The sequence below is a fragment of the Stomoxys calcitrans genome, chromosome 4 (genome assembly GCF_963082655.1).
Source record: "Stomoxys calcitrans chromosome 4, idStoCalc2.1, whole genome shotgun sequence".
Lineage (NCBI taxonomy): Eukaryota > Metazoa > Arthropoda > Insecta > Diptera > Muscidae > Stomoxys > Stomoxys calcitrans.
In genome coordinates, this window is record NC_081555.1 from 30,954,327 (window position 1) to 30,976,269 (window position 21,943).

Genomic DNA, 21,943 nt, shown 5'->3' on the forward strand with positions numbered 1-21,943 from the left:
TGTTGCTGTTCCTTAATGGAATGTTTATTTAAACTATACCAACTATACTGAAGTAAGCTATACTATACTTTAAAATATCTGCAAAAAAACAGAAATTCATCCAAGAGAATATTTTTTTCACTTGAAACGAGATGGTTTAACAATTAAATATTTATATGTAGCTTGTATGGAGCTCCTTCATAATTTTAGAAGAGTCTGCATTACATCTTACAGATTCTGCAATCAATCTGAGACCAATACCTGCAGTTCTTTATTTTGCCACTGACTAAACTTTTTTCTTATTTGTCCTATTTCAACTTCTTATATATGCAAGAGTGATGTTGTTGAAGAATCCAAGAATAGTTGCAACTATTTTTTAATAATTTTGGAAAAGCATTCGCCCCTGCGATGAATAAAACAATTCTCTAGAAGATTTTTATGCAATGTTTCTTCCGCGAAACAATCCATTGGGCAATCCATTGTGCGTGCTGAAGTTTTAGCAAAAACTTTTCAAGGATATCGTTGGGCAATCCATTGCGTGTTCTGAAGTTTAAGCAATTCTTCGCAACGATTCTCTTACAACTCACTGCGTTATAATCGATCGTGTGAGTCGTGAAAGACGATATAATTAGACAATCTATTGCGTGAGCGGAAGTTTTAGCAACTCTTCGCGACGATTATAAGCAGCTCATTGCGTTATAATCGTCCAAACGAATTATGTCATTCGATTCGATCTGCCGATTAAGGGTCTTAAGCCCATTGAAGTCGCATTTATTGTGCTAAAATTTAGCAACAAAGAGTTGTTTTAAGCTTCCCGTCAAACGACCCGAATATAGGCCAGTCGAACCATATAGACCAATCTTCCAATTTAGGGCTCTAATCTTATAAAAAGCGGATTTATTGCCCGATTTTGCTAAATCTGTGACTTGTTTGTATAAGAGTTCTCTGAACCTGAATCAAATATGATCCGGACCAGCTCATAATTTTCACAGATACTTAATATTGATGTAGGTCGTTGAGGATTTCCAATGGTTTCAAATCTGTTCAGATTTAGATATAGCTCCGATCTCCCGATTTGACTTCTTGAGCCCTTACAAGCCCCAATTTTTGTCCGATTTGGCTAAAATTTGGAATGCGGTGTTCTGTTATGACTTCCAACAACTGTGCCAAGTACGGTCTAAATCGGTCCATAACCTGATATAGCTCCCATATAAACCGATTTCCCGATTTGACTTCTTGAGCCCCTTGAAGCCTCAATTTTCATCCGATTTGGGTGAAATTTTCTTTTAATTAAGGTCAAATATGGATTAATTTTAGGAAAATTACTTTGAGTTTTTTTGTAGTATAGTGAGATTAAGTCAGCGAAAATCGAACTGAAAGTTTGTGCATATAGTGACTTAAATTCAAAGATAAAATACTTATTTTGAAGTTTTGGTTCTTTGACCAGAATTCTTAGATCAAGGAAAATTTTTTATTCCCACCACCGACGGATGGGTGTATATTCATTTTTTCATTCCGTTTGAAATACATAGAAATATCCATTTTTGAACCTATAAAGTATACATATTCTTGATTAGCGTAAAAATCTAAGACCATCTAGCCATGTCCGTCCGTCTGTCTGTTGAAATCACGCTACAGTCTTTAAAAATAGAGATATTGGGCGGAAACTTTGCACAGATTCTTTTTTTGTCTATATCAGTTTAAGTTCGAAGATGGGCTATATCGGACTATATCTTGATATAGCCTCCATATAGACCGATCGGCCGATTTAGGATCTTGGGCCCATATATGGTGCATTTATTGTTCGATTTTGCTGGAATTTGGTACAGTGAGTTGTGTTAAGCCCTTCGACATCCCTCTTCAATTTGGCTCAGGTCGGTCTAGATTTTGATATAGCTGCCATATAGACCGATCCGCCGATTTAGGGTCTTGGACCCATAAAAGGCGCTTTTATTGTTCGATTTTGCTGAAATTTGTTACAGTGAGTTGTATTAAGCCCTTCGACATCCTACTTCAATTTGGCTCAGATCGGTACAGATGTTGATATAGCTGCCATATAGACCGATCTCTCAATTTAAGGTATTGGGCCCATAAAAGGCGCATTTATTGTTCGATTTTGCTGAATTTTGGAACAGTGAGTTATGTTAGGGCCTTCGACATCCTACTTCAATTTGGCTCAGATCGGTCCAGATTTTGATGTGGGTGCCATATAGACCGATCTCTCGATTTAAAGTCTTGGCCCTCTAAAAGACGCATTTTTTGTTCGATTTTGCTGAAATTTAGTACAGTGAGTTGTGTTAAGCCCTTCGACATTCTTCTTCAATTTAGCCTAGGTCGGTCTAGATTTGGATATAGCTGCCATATAGACCGATCTCTCAATTTAAGGTCTTGGGCCCATAGAAGGCGCATTTATTGTTAGATTTTGCTGAAATTTGAGACAGTAAGTTGTATTAAGCCCTTCGACATCCTACTTCAATTTGGCTCAGATCGGTCCAGATTATGATATGGCTGCCATATAGACCGATCTCTCGATTTAAGGTCTTGGGCCCATAAAAGGCGCATTTATTGTTCGATTTTGCTGAAATTTGGTACAGTGACTTATGTTAGGCTTTTCGACATCCATGTCGTATATAGTTCAGATCGGTCTATATTTGGATATAGCTACCATAAAAGACCAATATTTTGTTCTACAAAATTGAACAATGACATGTTCTTATTAGACCACTCAATGCCCTTGCCGAATTAGGTCCAAATCGGAACATATTTCGATATAGCTGCTATGGGGGCATAAATCGTGCATTTTCAACGGATTATGAAGAAAGCTGGTTTTCATATATACCCAAGGTGGTGGGTATCCAAAGTTCAGCCCGGCCGAACTTAACGCCTTTTTACTTGTTTAGTTTGGAGTTTTTTTTGTGAATGGAAACGAAAAAGTGGATAAAATATATCTTCACAAATAATTTTGAAAACTTTCATTCTTTCTCCAATATAATTTTGTTCATTTAAAAGTTTTGTGTCACAACTTAAATGGCATTTCTATTTGTATTGTGTGAATTTATGGACAATGTGATCTTCATAATATCTGTGTATATTAGAAGGTAACAGGATATATAGTAGATAAGACATTCTTCCAACAATCATTGATGACCAATTTGAAGAAAAAATCATTATTGTCATGGCCTAAACACATTATTGAATATATATCTCTTTTTTCTATATTTTATATTTACAAAACCAACATTTGAAAGCTCTTCAAAGCCTATGCAGGTGAAAAAGACAAACAAAGAATAGCCTTCAAAGTGCGAGTTCATTCACTGCAACAAGATGTTGATTTGTGGCAAAAATAAAAAAAAAGAAAATCTCATTACTCTTTGCTTTTCATATAATAGAGGTTGGTAATAAAGTTTGCTAAAAATATAAACAAGAAATTTCCCAAGAATTATAAATTGAGTCTTGACTAAATGTGTTTGTTCATAGTTCAATTTTGAAAATGTCAAAGCAAAATTTTGTTTATTTCTGTTTGCCGTTTTTTTTTCTTCTTTCGTCGCCAATGACTTTTGGTCACCTATTATAAAAAAAAGAAAAAATAGACATTTTTTTATGACTATGCCATCATAAAAATTTCTTCACCGTGTTTCTATCTCTTTGATGAACAGCCAATGTTCTGAACACATGTGTGCCCCCACAACATTTATGCCTACTACGACCAGAGTGTTGTCATAAAGTCAACCTGCAAGTATTTATGAAAATCTCTATGGACACATGTCGTCTTTATGTAAGAAAATGGTTCAAGATCACATCTAAAAAAAAAATTGTAGATTTTTTGCCACAAAAATATTCAACAGTGGTGCTTATTTTCTCTAAACACCGCCCACCAACACGAGGGTGGACATCTTCAGCCCACATAAATTTCACTTGATATTTTTGATTTGAAAGGCTACAATTAAAATGGACTCGTTTTTTTTTTTCTTTGTTTTCCATCAGCACTGATTTTTTTTAGCATTTAAAATTTTTTTCTTTCTGTGGAAGGTGAAATTTGCAAGGCCAAAAAAAATATGTGTGTACTAATATTTTTTTAATTTATGTTTTTTTTTTGTATAAAAAACATTCTTTGATCTGATAAATAATATTTGAAATGTTTTTAAAATATGACAAATAATTTTATGGAGATTTCGTAAAAAATGCCAGAGGACGTTGGAAAATGTATTTTACCAAAAATTATGTGAAGTTATATTTTTTAAAAATTAAAAAAAAAATATGCTTAAGACTTAGAAAAAATTTTCTTTAATCGAAGTATTTTGGTAATAATTTTGAAGAAGCTGGAATTTAAAATAAAGCACACTAAAAAAGTTCATTAATTAAAACTAAAAAATAAAATAAATCTATATTCAGAATTCTTATTCTTGGAAAACAATTTGATCATTTCAATATGATTAACAACAAAGTGTAAAAATAAGGAAATTATTCATATCAACAAAAAAGGGAAACCAAAAACAAAATGCATTCAAGAGGAATACTATATGTAACAATATTTGTATAAGTGATTGTCATGACTTCACACACAGTAATGCAAGACATTACCAATACCAATGCAAAGTAAATATCTGCAAATATTTTTCGTTGTTCGGTTTCTTGTTTAATTTACAGCACAAGCAGCAGTAAATTCTGTGTCATTGAACGGCCACATTTTTGTTGTTTTAATTTTTTTTTATAACTTTGGCAAAGCCGGTGGTCGTCATTCTGGTTGTTGTTGTTATTTTTGCAAATTTGAAAAAAAAAATTTGCCGAAAAGACAAAATTTGGGTATTAAGAAAAAAATTGTAGGCGATGATAGCCCTTAGCCAGGAAAAATTCGGTATGGGTTGGGGAAACAAACGAAACACAAAGCAAACAATAATGCTTAGACTCCAATGTTGGGTAAGGTTATTGATTTCGGGTCACTATACCAAATAACCGTACATTAACCTTTTTAAGAATACATTAACCTCAAAAAAAAGCAATTAAGGAGGATCTTGAAAAAGAAAAACATTTGAATATCAAAAGAATTTAAGAAGACAATTTAAATACCCAATTCATATACAAAGGTTTGATGGTTTCTAGTTATACCCACCACTATAGATAGGATGGCGTGGTGAGTTTTGTATATAAGCAAAACTTTGTCGTACACTTTGCCGGCCTCCTTGGTATTCAACCGCTATAAAAGTTCTATCAATCGAAAGGCATTTTTGTGAAAATGTACACAATATTTGTTACAAAATAGTTTTAAAAGTTATTAACAAAATAAAAGTTTGCTATTACAACAACCAAACTTTATCAAAGACGCTGTACATGAAAACCCGAACTGTGATTGTGTTAGTGAACAAATCGCCAAATCACTGTGGTTTCAACAAAAATTCATATTAATTGGACATATTGCAGTGAGAAAAATCCGTTATGCCTCTAAGTGACAATAACACTAAGATAAAGCCAGAGATGGAGAGAGTGAGAGTATGAGAGATCAGTAAACCGTAATAGAGACCATATGTTAACTCGAGAAAAGTTGTGTTACACTTATAACAGAAAATTTTCAGCATATATGTATGTAGCATATATTGTGAAATATAGAATGTCAAACTTGAATGAGTATGAATAAGAGTAGCTTTAAAGATATCCAGCACGGTGCGTGAAAGGTTTCTGATATATAACATGGATCTGATATATAACATGAGAGAGAGTGGGGTCGTATGGCATATGAAATAACAATTGGTGGTCAAATGTTGATATCTAGAACCCCTCGAAGCCGCAATTTTTATTTAATTTGGCTAAAATTTTGCACTTAGTGTTTTTTTTTAGACTTCTAGCAACCGTGCAAAGTACGATCCAAATCATTCTCTAACCTGATAAAGCTCCAATGTAAATTGATCTCCAAATTTTACTTCTGAGGCCCCTATAAGCCGCAATTGTTATTCGATTGGGCTAAAATATTGCACGTAGTGTTCTGTTATGACTTCCAACAACTGTTCCAAGTATGGTCTAAATCGGTTTATAACCTGTTATAGCTCCCATATAAATCGATAAACCCAATTTGAATTTTTGAACTACTGATGGGTGCAATTATTACTCGATTTGCCTGAAATTTTGCAGGTGGTGTTTTTCTATTTAAAAAAGTCATTCAAAGAACTTGACAAATGCGATCCATGGTGGAGGGTATATATGATTCGGCCCGACCGAACATAGCACGCTTTTACTTCTTTCCCACCACCATAGGATGGGGGTATACTAATCTTGTCATTCCGTTTGTAACACCTCCAAATATTCGTCTAAGACCCCATAACCCCCCCGGTCTATAACCTGATATAGCTCCCATATAAACCGGTCTCCGGATAATCCTTATTAGGTTCCTAGTAGCTTTAATTTTTGCTGGTTTGTCAGAAGTTTGGTATGTTGAATAAAATAATGCCCTTCAACTAGATTTATTTTGTATCAATTTTTATCAGAATCCATATTGGTGGGTTCTGAAGATTCGGCTCAGCCGAACTTAGCACGCTTTTACTTGTTTTTTATTTAATTTCATTTTATCTTTATTCAGTTTTATTTTACTTTTTTATTTTACTTTATTTTTGTATTTTATTTGTTTTATTTTATTTTACATTACTTTTATTTTTTTTTAATTTATTTTATTTTTTTTTAATTTATTTTATTTTGTTTTTTTTTTTCATTGCATTGTATTTCATTTTATGTTACTTTATCTTATTTTTTAATTTCATTTTATCTTATTTCATTTTATTAATTTTTTTTGTTATTTTATTTTACTTTATTTTATTTTATTTCAGTTTATTTTATTATATTTTTTCCAAGCCTGATTCAACTCGATTTTGTGTAAAACATCACAATTTTCTGAAAATTACAGTTAGATATTAGTTATAAAATAATTAAAGCAAACCTTAAGTTTTACTCCCAAGCTTTCATTTGCATTTTCTAATTTTCATAATAATATAATGGTTATTTCTTTATAAACAAGCCCTCAACACTTCCCGCCTCTCTTACAATCTTTTCTTAAACATGGTAATCGCTTAACAATCGATATATAAATATCGCTTTAGCTTATAACGGAACTCTAATGTCATTACCAGAGATTAGATGACATCTCTGATTTAGTCTACCCACCTCTTTAAGGTATGTGATTGACACTTTCAGAGTTGGTAATCTAATGCTCAAAGGCACCACCTACACAAGCACACACATACACTCAGAGTCAATCTATGGTGTGAAATGCAATGCAATGCTCAGAGGGCTTTCATACATACATATGTCTGTATGAATGTATACCCACCCATTAATCTAAACAAAGTTAAGCATGAAAAGGGAAATATTGCTTTAAAATTCAACTATAAACATCCATTACAAAAAAAAAGTTGACACATCTAAGGTAGCAGCTATGAAGAAAAATGCTCGTTTAGCTTCATTAAAATATCAAATGTACCCATAATTTTAATAGGTGACAAGAAAAATAGCTGCAAAAAACAACGTCGACCGACGAGCTAGATGAGTGACATCTACATAGGTGTTTTTTTTTAATTGTGAGCAATTAATATTAATTTAACTTGACATTAGTGTATGTATGTAAACATGATATTAAATCATATTACAACAAATCTAATGAGGTCGTTTAACAAAAGGTAAGAAACAAATTTAAGAGCAGTTATTAGTAATAATTACCTAATTAAAAATGTGATCAATAGCTAAAGGGCTATACCACCCAAACAAAGTGGCTTTCGTTCGCTTGAATATCAACGACAACTGAATATAAATAAGATAACAGCTTATTTAGATACCTGAGTAAATGACATAATTAAGCATTTTTTTCAACTGTTCAACTAATGTTGATAACCCTTAAATCATAATAGGTATTTAAAAATTACTTATAGGCGATTATATTATATAGAATATTTAATATTTTTAACATTCGTTTTATAAAATGCTACCCTCGCATACTGGTGTATTTTTTTTCTATATAAGTTGCATTCTTTAAATGACATTTCTTTATGAGAATGCCAAAGTTTATGCCATGTGTAACTAGTAAGCACATCGATGGCTATTATTTCGAAATTACATCAAAAATATTCGGTAATGAGTATTTATGTGCATATCTATGTATGTATGGACATCGCAGAATCGCACTTCGTGGATTGTTCATGAGATATGTGTGTAAATATATAATGTGTTGCTTTGCTCTGGGGGGCTTTTGCAAATTTGTGCGTCATTTAGCTGGCACTGGTATCTGCTCTTCGACTTCCCACCTTATCTCATACACCACATACGTACAACAATGTTCATGAAAACGCATATACATACATATGTATGTACAAATCTTACGTTTGGAGCATATGATCTGCAGGCTGGCTCACAACCCCTCTCCCCAGTCCCAGCCTAATGCCATTATCTTTTCATTCTTCACATCATGTACCAACTATTATGTGTTTGTATGTATGTGAGTATTGTGTCTTGTAGTTCTTGTACTCTTATCTCTTAAAAGTACACACTTTACCGCTACTCTCATCATAGTTTTGTATTTTTGTTTTTTAATTAAAGCATCACCTCAGGTGTACTTTACTCAGGTTGAGGCGCTCATATTTTTGTGGCGAGGGTGAGGGTGATGTTGAGAGAGGGAGCATACAAATACAAAGGCTTATTGACGTATACTCACTACTCTGTACACTTTGGGCACATACCGGCGTATACAATGATACTTACATATCTATGTCGTTTTAATTTCGCCAAATGTACTCCCCCGCCTCCACCCCACAGCTTCCATTACTGCTTTGTCTTTTTGCAACACCTGGTAAAGGTGACGGGTGCGGAGAAATTACGATTTTTACAATTGTTTTGCTACAGCTGTTTTTTGAGTAACAATAACAACAACAACGAATGTTTGTATGTCTCAACCCACAGTAATGGCCTTCGTTAAAAAATGGAAAAAGATTGGAATTTAATGAAAAAAAAAAAAAACAAAACAAGAGCAATTCGTTTGTTACGACCCTATTAATGACGAATTCAAATCAATTTGGCGTATTAAGACATGACATTTTTGTTAATTTTGTAAGAAATTATGGCAAATTGACTTGGTTAATCGTTGTTAAGAAGGAGAATAATGCTAGTCTAGAGCAACATTTGGCAAAAAATAGCAGCTGCTATCGGCTATTTGAAAAAAAAATGCTAACAAATGAACAAATATTTGCAAAAAAAAAATTGATTAAACAAAGATTTCAATAATCTCAGCTGATAACCTCTGTGGTAGATAGACTTAGCGCCATATGATTGTTTGCAAATTAGGCTTACAGAATATATAAATTAAAAGGACAAAATAATATACATACATAAATTGTGCTAAAACTGATCATTTAAATACATTTTTAATGATTTATCCAGACAAGAGTACAAAAAAGTCAAAAAACGTGAAAAATAACAATTTTATTCAAAAGCATAATAAAAACTGACTTCATATGTTCTCTTTAGCCCCGTAACGGCACTTTTATAATGAACAGTTATCGATTTCTCTATCTAAAGATTTTTTTTACATTATGGTGCCTTGACACCTAAGGAAAAAATAATAAAAAGGGAGAAGGCATAATGACTAAAATAATAACTTTCGCCCTACAAACACGCTTCTGCAAAGCATAGTTTTGTAAATATAAATATAACAGAAGGAATTTACAACAAGGTTAAAACAAGAGAACTATGGTTAGAAATGAAGTAGCCGTAGAATGGCGCTTCTGTAAAGAAACGTTTTCTTCATATCGATAGCAACAACGAATGAGAAAAAATAATAAAAAGGGAGAAGGCATAATGACTAAAATAATAACTTTCGCCCTACAAACACGCTTCTGCAAAGCATAGTTTTGTAAATATAAATATAACAGAAGGAATTTATAACAAGGTTAAAACAAGAGAACTATGGTTAGAAATGAAGTAGCCGTAGAATGGCGCTTCTGTAAAGAAACGTTTTCTTCATATCGATAGCAACAACGAATGATTCTGCACATGCATGTACAGGGTAGCTGACACGAAGTATTATCAATTCAAACTACCACATTTTTTGTGATTCCAATCTTAAAAAATGTGCGTAATAAATCTAAATTTCAGAATCCATTCACCTATAGGCTAGACTATTGCTATGAACCGGTCAAAAAACAAGTTGCAAGATGTACGAGTGTAATCTGATAGTATTTTATCCCATTCTCCTACAATGTCTTTCTTCACCGCATCCAATTGGGAAATTTTTCCCGTTAGAAAACATGATCTTTAAATTCAAACTTTTTTTGATTTGTAATAAGATCGCGTGCCTTTTGGATCTTGTAAGGCTTAACCTTGAGGTAGTTTTTTTAATATAAGTTTTCATGCTTTCATGAGATATTTTAAGAACTTTAGCCGTTTGATTGTCACTATGTAGTGGATATCTTTAAACTCGAACCTGTACTTGCCGAACCATTTCAGATGATGGAGGGCCATTCATGGTGTTTAGGACGCTACCATCATCATTATAGCGATTTATGGTGCTATACACAAAGATTAGGATTTTGTTCTTTTTGAGGTATTCGAGTTCGTCAACAGTAGCCGGTTGTGATTATTAAGCCAAATATAAGGCAATCACACTATAACGACTGAACTCCGAATAGCTTTCTTTTGAAATAAAATCAGAGGCAAATTCTTTTGGTGTCAACTTGGTAACACTCCGAGACAGCTATCCTACATATCCTTGTCGTTTTGAATAACGTGACATACATCCTTATTGGGCTTGGCCCTCAATAAAAAATAATATGACGATAATTTTTGTGCAAGAAAAAGAATTCCAATATACAAATCAAATATATTTAATTGTACTTTTATATAAAGCCATTTAAAATTGTGTGGGGATTTCTTTTTGTAATCATTACTAGACAGTTGTTGGAAAACGAAATGTGTCCAAAATAAAGTAAAAAAAGAGGATATAAGTAAAATTTAAAGCAAAGCAAAGAAAAAAAGAAATCTATTTATCGTTTTGGGAAATACTGTAATGCACACGTACAGTTGTTAAATAAGCATTTGATGTGTCATGTAAACTCTCCATTAAGAACAGTTTTTGTAATCGATAACTCTATCTAATGATTTGTTTACATGATGTAGCCCCATAAAGGGAATTTTTAACAAGGGCAGTAATAAAAGAAGGAGGCCACCAAGGTGTAGGTTAACATGTCCGCCTTCGAACGGCGTGCCGCAGAGTGACACCTATTTGAAGAGAAGTTTTTAGACGGCAAAGTAACCACCGCTGCAATATTTTCTGATGTTCCTGTCAGGATTCGAACCCAGGCGTTCAGCGTCATAGGAGGACATGCTAACCTCTCTCTTATGTTCTCGCCAGGATTCTAACTCTGGCGTTCGGCGTCATAGGCCGCTCCCATATAAACCAATCCCCTGATATACTTTTAGCGCCTCTAGAGGGCGTACTTCTTTTTGGAAAGGCTCAAATTTTGGACGACTTTTCCAATGATTTGCAAAATCTGAACAAAACATGATCTAAATTGGTCTATATCCTGGTATAGCTCCCATATAAACTGATTTTTCGATTATACTTCTTGAGACTATACAGGATGCAAATAATAAACGATTTGGCTGAAATTTTGCAGGTTGACTTCTATTGTGGTGTAAATCGTTTCATTATGTAATATAGCTTATAAGCCGAACTTCTGATTTTATTTCTTGAGTTTGTAAAAGGCGCAATTCTTTTCCGATTTAACAGAAATTATTCACTATGATTTCTACTATGACCATCAAAATCTATACCATTTATGGCCCAAATCGACCAACAAGCTGATTCCCAGTGTGAAAATAAGTAAAGCTTGCTTAAATCAGTCCTAATAACAGAGCTTCAAAGCCCTCTAATAGAAGGACCGTATGCCTTCTAAAATGAAGCTTCCAAGAAGACTGCCTTGCAACTTTTAAAAGTTTGACAAAGTATACCTCTACTGTCTTTAAATATTCCTTTTGAAGTACCCCATAAAATATATGGGACACCTGTAATTCTGTCTTAAGGCCATCTTTTTACCGTGAAAGGCAATAACTAATCTGGTAATGTCACTCAATGTTAAAAAGATATACAAATGGAATTTGGAGACCAGGCCTGGCGGATGCAAAACTAGAAATGATGATATTAGTCGCCTTGAAGTCGTCGGCAGTGTATAGTGCAAAAATATACACAAAGTTATACTTAAATGCATGACAACCTTTTCTCATTATATCGCTGGGGGAATTGGTTAAAACTTTGTTTTTTTCTATTTAGGTGTATAGCTTAACTATCTTCACATATACTATCTGCATATATATCTAATTTGTATAGATTCCCCTCTTCAATCCTACGGGCATTTGTAAACCTTTGAGCCTCAAAAAAATCCATACAGCAGTTGTCATAGTGCACTATTCCCTCTCTCTCTTTTAAAGAGTGATTTCTTAACATCGGGCTAAGCTTTGATAGTGCTGCACTCATTGCTACAAAACAACAACTTCTCTCTCTCTCTCTCTCTCTCTTGCTTAACGGCATGTTCGCTGGAAATATCGATTTGTGGTTATCGATTAAACAGCATATGATATATGTATGGAGATGGCAAATTATTAGCGAGCCTTTAGTAAATAGGCCTTGATTTCTCATGACTGAGATCATCAATGTAATGTACAGAAAAATGTATTCTCTAATTTTGTTTTTCTTTATATTGAATATATGGATCTTTCACATATACAGGGTGGCTGATGAAAGCCGCTACCAAAAAAAAATGTAATAACTTTTTTTCTATTTAATAATAATAATTTAATAATTAATTTAATTAATTAATTAATTAATTTAATTAATAATAATTTAATAATTAATTTAATAATTTAATTTAACATGAATAAAAGAAAAATGTATTCCATACACCGAAAAAAAAATGTAGCAATATTCATCATTGTAGCAATATTCATCAGCCACCCTGTATGATGCAAATATCTGTACATACAATACATAAACAATTAATCTAATGCTAATCGATTTACTTTCTACTGTGAATTGGGTAAAAAGTCCTTATTCAAGCTATTCGCTTACTCAAAATCCCATACTTTTGAGAAAATACTTTTAAAATTAGCCTTAAAAACAACAAATCTTCAGGTTTAGATCAAGTGGAATTAAAAATAAATTAAAATTGAAACTAATGGCAAACTGAAATCTTTCCGCCATAGATACATACATACATACATACATGTATAGATACATAATTTGTATCTTAGTTTCTTTAGTTTAACTGCAACATTCCAATCATACGCCGCATTTATATTTGGAATCCATTTCGTCCCAGACCCATTAACCTAGATATTGTGTCGATTTGACGAGTGGCAAGCCAAAAACGCTTGACATTGTCACAAATATGAAAGATATTCACCTTAAGATTTCAATATTTTTTACTCAATATTTCGACATTTAGTTTCACATACACGGTGATATATGCAATAATTGCTATTGCTACTGCTTCTTCTACTTCTAAATCGTTGAAAGAGCAGAGCAGCACTCAGATGTGTTTTTCACGGGGGGCTATCGAGCATTAGAATGACGATGATGGGAAAGTAAGGCAGAAGAATATATTGAAGAAAATGTGTTGCGTGAGGAAAATGTGAAAAACATGTCTATTTTTAAAATGTGAAAAAAGCTTTTTTTTCTTGCTTTCTTCTACAATTCAACGAAAACGAAAATATATTGAAACTTTATCGAGTGTGGTGGGGTGTACAGATGTGGTGAATATGCCAAAGGCATGGCAAAGAGCAAAATTCAACACTGCAAATGAAATAGAAATGGAATTTAAAGAACTAACACCACATATTCGTGGGGAAAAAGAGAATGGCAAAGTAACGAAGTGTGGTATTTATGGAGGATTGTTGACTGTTGACTGTCCTTGTCAGACAGGCAGATACTAACGACTTTTCGCTAGCAAGTCATTTTGAATACTACGCGGCTAGACAAAGCTCTGTGTGGAGCGTACTCTTCAAAATTATTCTAAAAAATAGATTCTATGATATGTTCTGCGTGGGCGAGTGGATGGCCAATGGCGGTTCTTGCAAAAGCGACAAATTATTATTTATAAGACTAAAATTTGCCATACGCTTTGCGCTTTGCTCCTCAGCTGTTGCCTGCTGGCACTTGCTTGATCGTTGATCACTGTTGGTGGCGATGATGGTGATGGTGGAACGTTGTTATTGGTTCAAAACGAAATAAAATCATATCCCAACAGTGTAAAGGTCCGGCAAGGCAAGTCGGACAAGGGGGTTTAAAAGAAATTCACATAAAAAATATGTATAAAAATACGCCACCATTGTTATTGGGGTGGTGCTCAACAGCTGCTGGTCTCTGTAGAGATGTGGCCACCCATATTCTTTAAACCAATGTTCTATATGTAGTATGTATGTCCGCCTCTCTATGTATAAGTCATGGCAAATATATTTGTGTGTGAGTGTGGACTGTAGATTGTGGATTATATATCATTTCCATACATTCGAAATGTGTTTTTCCGATTTCCCCAAGCAAAGATGCGGGGTGTTTAAAATCAATAAGTTCGATTGCTAGATATCTGCTATGTACATACATTCATAAGTATATATTGATTTCTAAGTATGTAGTTATACGTGCAAGTTTATTTATGTTATCGACTATCGTTTGACTCTTGAATATCTAGAAATATCTCAAGAATTTTTTTTTTTTTATGTAATGGACCCAAGAGAATCTTTCTCGCAGAGAGTAGAGTAAAGTAGAGTATACCAAAGTAATGAGAAAAATTATTGCTTACCTTCTTTTGTTGTTTCTCCCAGGCTGGATCCAAAAGTCCCTCGCGCTCCCACTCTTCTTCTTGTTCCATGTAGTTATCCCCATAATCCTCCATGGAGAGACCGTTCTCCATCATCATTTTGAATTCGTGTTACTGTAGTTGAAATGACGTTTTAACCGTTAAAATTTTTTTGACGTTTTTGGTATTTGGTTAAATTTTTAAACTTGTTTAAGATTTTTTTTGTGGTAAAATAAAACTAATGCTAAAAAAGTCTCTAATATAACAATATATTTACTTTTCTTTTAATTCGTTCGAAGTATCCTTAAGATTCTAAATCTAGATTCCATTGTCCATTGAGTATAGAAAAAAAGAAGAAAAAAGACAAAAAAAATATATACAATGTAAGCAAATTGAACTAGAAAAACCAAAGTGTGGTAAACACTATAGCAAATTTAAATCTAATTTTAAAAATATCCACTTAAATAATTCGTTTTATTCAGTTATTTAATTTTTTTTTCTTGCTTTTTTTTAATACAGATTTTTGGCACAAATTAAATTTTTTTTCTTTGCATTGCTTCTCAGTGTTTGTTTGTTCCTCTGCAATTATTGCAAATTGCATTTTTCGTAGCCGCATGCATCCAATTTAGCCTTTTTGCTGTGTCAAAATATACTTTTTTTCTAAAAAAATATTTTTTTCTTTCATTTGATTCCTTTTTTTCTTCTTGTGGTTGTATAACACTTATTTGTTGCTTTTTTTATTTTAATATTCTTTTTTTTTCAGCAAAATATCTCTTGTATATAATGTATATATATATATGTGTATTTAGTTAGGCAAAATATCCATGGCCGTAGAGTATCACATAAGTTTTTTCCGATTTTTTAGAAATATTTTTCATTTTTTTGTCATTTTCAAGAAGAAAGTATGGGGGAAGCAAAATTTATATATATATCTTCTATACGTATATATATATATATTTAAATATGTCTATATAGATCAACTATATATATGTGTATATTCAAAAGCAGTTTAGTAGAACGATAAGTACGTGTGTCGCTTGCAAAGAGAATGACCCGCTCGCGTTGGTAGCCAACTCAAAACTAATGTTGCGCCAACGATAATCGTGCGTTCGAACTCGTAAGAAAATTTTCTGTCGATCTGTGCAACTTTAGTTTGCCTGCCAGCCAGCCGTACAAGTACCATTCAACAACGGGTTGTGTTGTTATGCCAGCGCTCACTCTATGCTTGCTCTAACTGCTGCTGTGCAGTGTTGTGATGTGATGTTGTGTTATGTGCTCACACATTGCGCTCTCCATGCAAACAACGACGTTGACTGCAGCGCCGCAGCACTGGGGAGATGGCAAAATTCAAGAAAACCTGAAAGCCATATACCGTTGTCGTCATTTAGTGACGATGAACAGAGTCGCAACCTCGCCTTTGGCTGAGTAATAAGGTGACAAGAGCAATGAGCACAAGACTTACATACATATGTTATATCCTCTCTTCTCAATGCAGCCAAATAACTGCAGTTTTACAAACTGTCAACTACCCACAACACCCACCCAACAACAACAAAAGAAAGTCAAACACCATAGAAAAGCCAAACAAACAGCCAAGCACACACACGCACCCCTGGACAACCAGACGCATACAGGATCTTTGACTGTCGATCACCATTCGTATACGTATCAAGGCACTCATACTCACATGCAGTGTACGTACGTATGTATGAAGTATGATCGGTATTCTGCCACCGTTAGAACATTTCTTCAATCGACATTTGTGAATGGTCGTATGTCATTTGGTCCACAGAGAGCGCGATAGAGATAGAGAGTGCCGACGACATGTGTGTGGGTGGATGGGTTTATGTTTAACGAATTATGATTATGTTTACAAATAAATCTCTTTAAAACAAATACACAACACATTATAAGATTTATATTTTGAAATCCCTAAAGTAACTGGCGGCTTTAATGGAATATCTTTTGTGATACTCTCGTAGTTAGTTGGACTACTCGTACATGTTAGACAAAAACTTGTTATACGTATTTTGGTAGGTACAACAATAAAAAAGGAGATATCCATAAAGAAAGGTTTTCATAGAATGAGATTATATTGGGTTGCCCAAAAAGTAATTGCCGATTTTTCATATAGTCGGCGTTGACAAATTTTTTTACAGCTTGTGACTCTGTAATTGCATTCTTTCTTTTGTCAGTTATCAGCTGTTACTTTTAGCTTGCTTTAGAAAAAAAAGTGTAAAAAACGTGTATTTGATTAAATTTCATTCTAAGTTTTATTAAAAATGCATTTACTTTCTTTTAAAAAATCCGCAATTACTTTATTACCCAATAATACGATTTTTGTTAGGAAATATTCTTAAAGATATGTGCCTTAAAGTAAGAAATATTCCGGGGGAAGAAATGTGAATTTCTTACATGTTCATAGAAATACAAAAAAAAATTTAAAAAATTTTTCAAAAAAACTTTTTTTAATTTTTTTTTATTTTCTTTTTTTGAAATGGTTTATCTACCAACGCACATTGGGACAGAATCGAAAAAACTAGTAAACAAATATCCCAGCCCGGAACGGATAGAGATAACTTTTTAAAATTTGAAATGTTTAGAGCTATTAGAGGTGTTATTGAGATCATGTGCAAAATTTTAAGGCCTATGTGGTCCAAGGTCCTCTTACCAGGACCCTAGGTTAGATTGCAAAATTTGCCCATGAACATTCCACTAAGGAACAGGAGCTAACTTCTCGCATATCAATGAGTGCAGTCCGATAATAAGGGGCCTCCTTTTTATTGCCAAGTCCGAGCGGCGTGCCGCAGTGCGACACCTCTTTGGAGAGAAATTTTACATGGCATAGTACCTTACAAATGTTGCATTATAAGGGGAAAACCACTGCTGACATTTTTTTGATGGTCTCGCCAGGACTCGAACCCAGGCGTTCAGGGTCATAGGCGGTCATGCTAAACTCTGCATTATGTTAGTTTAAGTGGCAGTCTGCCATCAGATTCACTTTGACGTTTTCGTCACAGAATTTGTTTTATAGTCTCTTCTTTTTCGATGTCCTTACAGCTTCTGTAAAAGTCGTTACTGGCAACCCTTGGCCTCACGGCAGGGGTTGCAGCAATTTGTCTAAACACAATATCCAAAGGCATTAAATGCAGCATTAAATTCAATACATCAGATAGTGTCGTGACAAGCCATCCTTTGGCTTCGGTTAAGTTTTGATCGGTGGACTTTTGAAGCACCGTCCACCAGACCACAACACCATATAGCATTATAGGTCTGACAACTGCAGTATATACCCAATGCATGACGCGCAATTTAAATCCCCAACTTTTGCCAATGGCTCTCTTGCAGGTGTTTAGGGCAAGGGTCGCCTTTCTTGCCCTCTCCAAAATGTTGGATTTGAAGTTCAATTTCCTGTCCAGCAAAACACCCAGATATTTTGATCTTTCTGCAAATGGAACCTTCTCTCCTCTCAAGAAGACAGGTGACATTGTAGGCAACTTGTCTCTCCTGCTGGAAAGAACTACTTCTGTCTTGCAAGGATTTACACCAAGACCACTTTGGGTAGCCCACTTCGCTGTTGCACGTAGAGCTTTCTGAATTATATCTCGAACCGCAATTGCCACGTCATAGAGACAATAATATATATTTTATGGCTGTATTCCAAAGTAGAGGAGACAGTACACCTCCTCAAACGATATTGGCTAATAGATGCTACTTTGGATTAAACAAGCAGATGAGGAGCAAAGCCACCTCTGGACAGACGAAAATTACCCTGTACAAGCCACTGTTACTAGCCGCGCTGGTGTGTGGCTCCGAAGCATGGGTATTTGCAAAAGCATATGAGGCGTTACTTGGAGTGTTTGAGAGAAAAATGCTTCGTAAAATATATGGCCCTGTCTTTGTTAATGGGGAATGTAGGCGTCGTATAAACCACGAGCTGTATAATGACGATAACATAGTTAAACGCATCAAAATACAACGGTTAGGTCATGTTTTCAGAATGAATGAGGAAGCTCCAACAACGAACTCTTTTGCTCTTTGGCCATAATAGAATACGTAAAAGAGTAGACCCTTAATTCCAAGTATAGAGCGACATCTCGAAACTAGGTGTCAAAGATTGGAGAAGAAGCACAGAAGATCGAGGCGCTTGAACGTCTATTCTATTGGGTTGCCCAAAAAATAATTGCGGATTTTTTAAAAGAAAATAAATGCATTTTTAATAAAACTTAGAATGAAACTTTAATCAAATATACTTTTTTTACACTTTTTTTCTAAAGCAAGCTAAAAGTAACAGCTGATAACTGACAGAAGAAAGAATGCAATTACAGAGTCACAAGCTGTGAAAAAATTTGTCAATGCCGACTATATGAAAAATCCGCAATTACTTTTTGGGCAACCCAATACTTTCGGCTAGAGGAATAAAATTTCTATAATGGCCAATTAAAGTAAAGTAAATTCGAAACCCATTTCATGACATGTTTAGTTTTCTTATGTATCCTCAAATTTGGTTTATATCGAACTTTTTCTTCTAAACGTTTTTTTGTTTATTTCTTTACTAAGCTTCTAAAATTTTATACTTCTGCCAAAATTTCTTAAAACATTAAACTAACCAGCCCAATAGACCTTTTTCTGGTTAATAAACGTCCGGCGCTCAGAGGTTATGAAGTGGGGTGTTCGATCGATGGTGAGAATTATGGGGAGGTGGTCTGACCCCAAAGAGATGACGGCTTGCCAGGATACGTCACTCAGGAGATCAGGGGATGCAAGGGAAATGTCTGGTGAGCTGTTGCACCTCGGTGTAATCCTAGTATAGGCCTCCTCATTCACCGTGCAAAACGTGGAGCCTTCAATCTGCTTTGCCAAAGCTAAGCCACTCTGGTTGTTACCAGAACCTGAACCTCTATTCTACTTTCGGCTAGAGGAATAAATTTGCTATTTATAATGGCCAATTGAAGTAAAGTAAATTCAAAACCCATTTAAAGTCATATTTAGTTTTTTTTTTATGTACCGTCAAATTTGGTTTATATTGAACTTTTTCTTCTAAACGATTCTTTGTTTATTTCTTTACTAAGCTTCTAAAACTTTACACTTCTGCCAAAATCCCTTAAAACATGAAATTAACATTGAGCGGCATCTCAATTCAGTTTCTTCTAAAATTTATTTGGTTCTACTCATAAGAATGTTTAGATCACAATGCGAACATTTCCATTCGGATTAGCCTAATTTTCCCCACCATATCATTGTGATGTTCATGGACTAATTTATGCCATCCAACAAATGCTGACAAATTAACTCGACTGCAATTTAATTGAAATTTTAATAATTGGACGAATGATTGAACACGATTCTTATTTAATGGCAATGAATGAATGTTTCTTCACAAATTCGCCAAAATAAACTTTTGTTGCTATTTTGATCAATTCAAGTGGTGCCATCACCAAAAACGCCAAAGCTCCACCGCAATGCTACGTCTCGCCGATGACATCCATCAACGCCAGTCGTCAGTGCGTAACCCAACGAACAACAACCAACCAACCAACCAACCAAACAGCCAGTCAGCCAACAACAGTAGCCCCAAAGTGTATGGTCGCACAACAATGTATTCCCATCATACACAATTCAATTTAAATGAAATGAGAATAAATGAATTTTTACTACAATACATGAAGGCGTCAATGCAAAAACAACAATAATCGAATTTCAAACTATAGACTACAGTGCTTCAAATAAATTAGGATCAGTGGTTAATAGTTAAAGGGGGAAAATAAGTATCTTATTTGGTATGGATTTTGGATTTTGCCATGGATGATGCGAGTATGTACAAAATTCCAACCGAATTGGTAAAATATTGGTGGTACTACTAAAAGCTCTAGAAAACATTCCAAAATCAAGAAAACCTTACCACACGGTGCTGAACGATTTTCATTCTATTAGTCTGATATCCTTCATGCAGTAGACTTTAGGGAGATTGATGGAAACATATCTTAGGGCAAAGATCCTTGGGGATCGCCTGTCTCGGCAAACCAGAGTGGTTCTGGCTCAATTACGTTCCGGCAGATGCAGCCGCCTCAACTCCTACAGAGCAAGGATTGATGCCCAAGTGCAAGATGTATGTGCCGATTGTAACCAGGGACCGCACGATACACGTCACCTGTTTAACTGCCCAACCGGACCAAATCGACTCAGAACCAGATCCCTGTGGCGCACCCCACTTAGTCGCAGAGTTCCTGGGTCTTGCCACTCAACAGAATCAAGCAGACGAAAGATAGAAGACAACAAACTGCTACAACAACAACAGCATGCATATAGAAGGACAAGTGCACAGAAACAGCCTTTCACGATCTAGTCGCCTGCATAGAGAGTGCTCACACTGTCAAGGAAAAAACATTGAGACCCCTGTCTCTACGCTTTAATGTTTCAATATTAGGATATTTACCTCTGCTAGTCTTCCGAATCTTAAAGTTGGTGATGGGTCCGTCTTCGGGTCCCTGTTTGTTAGGCTGTTTTGGGTATCTCGCCACTGCACTGCCTGATATTTTAGTATTAGGATGTTTATAGTCTTTCCAATATTGAGAGAGGCCGTGATTGTCTCGTCGCCAGCCCCCTGCTCGTTGGGCGGTATTGAGTCACCTGCCACGGCACGGCCTGATGTCTCACAATGAGGATTTCTGCCTATCCTAGTCTTCCCAATCTTGAAAAACACAGTCTTGGTCCTCGTAGTGCGCCATGCCTTTAGTCCTAGCCAAAACTCGTCACGGAAACTTGATTACTGCCAACCACAAGGAGAGTTGATTTCTCCTTCCCCTCCCTGTGCAACCAAACCTTGGTTTTTCTTGCCCAAGAATCCTAACATGCGTTGCGTCACAAATTTACTGTCCCGTCCCTTGAGAAAGCCCATCGCTTTTGTGAGCTGGGGGATGTCCATCTTTCTCACCAGGTCCAGCTTTGCGCCCTACCAGGGAGCGTGGATACCTCTGACAAGCAGTTTGACGGTATCAATACATTCCACCGAAGCAAAACGCAGCGTAAAGATGTCCCCTCTATACTCGCAGCTCCGCAGTTCCATACATGTTCGAAAATCCAAGTATTAACCAAATCCTCCACTTGGGACTGACTATCTGGTGGAATCCTACCGGATGCACTGACGA

At 35.0% G+C, this 21,943-nt stretch overlaps 1 protein-coding gene across 4 annotated transcripts in view; it reads right to left on the reverse strand.

The window, feature by feature from the left end:
- The window catches only part of LOC106083904 (alpha-actinin, sarcomeric), a 53,179-nt gene extending 37,251 nt beyond the window's left edge, over window positions 1-15,928 (reverse strand). The window contains exons 1-3 of one of the 4 annotated variants that reach the window (XM_013247207.2): window positions 15,824-15,928; window positions 15,073-15,113; window positions 14,799-14,930 (exon numbers count right to left, since the gene is read on the reverse strand). In XM_013247207.2, the coding sequence (XP_013102661.1) occupies window positions 14,799-14,915 (117 nt within the window). In that variant the 5' untranslated portion in view covers window positions 14,916-14,930; window positions 15,073-15,113; window positions 15,824-15,928. The remainder of the gene's footprint in view (window positions 1-14,798; window positions 14,931-15,072; window positions 15,114-15,823) is intronic. The other 3 variants (XM_013247203.2, XM_013247205.2, XM_013247204.2) reach the window with 3 other exon arrangements.
- Window positions 15,929-21,943: the final 6,015 nt, after the last annotated feature.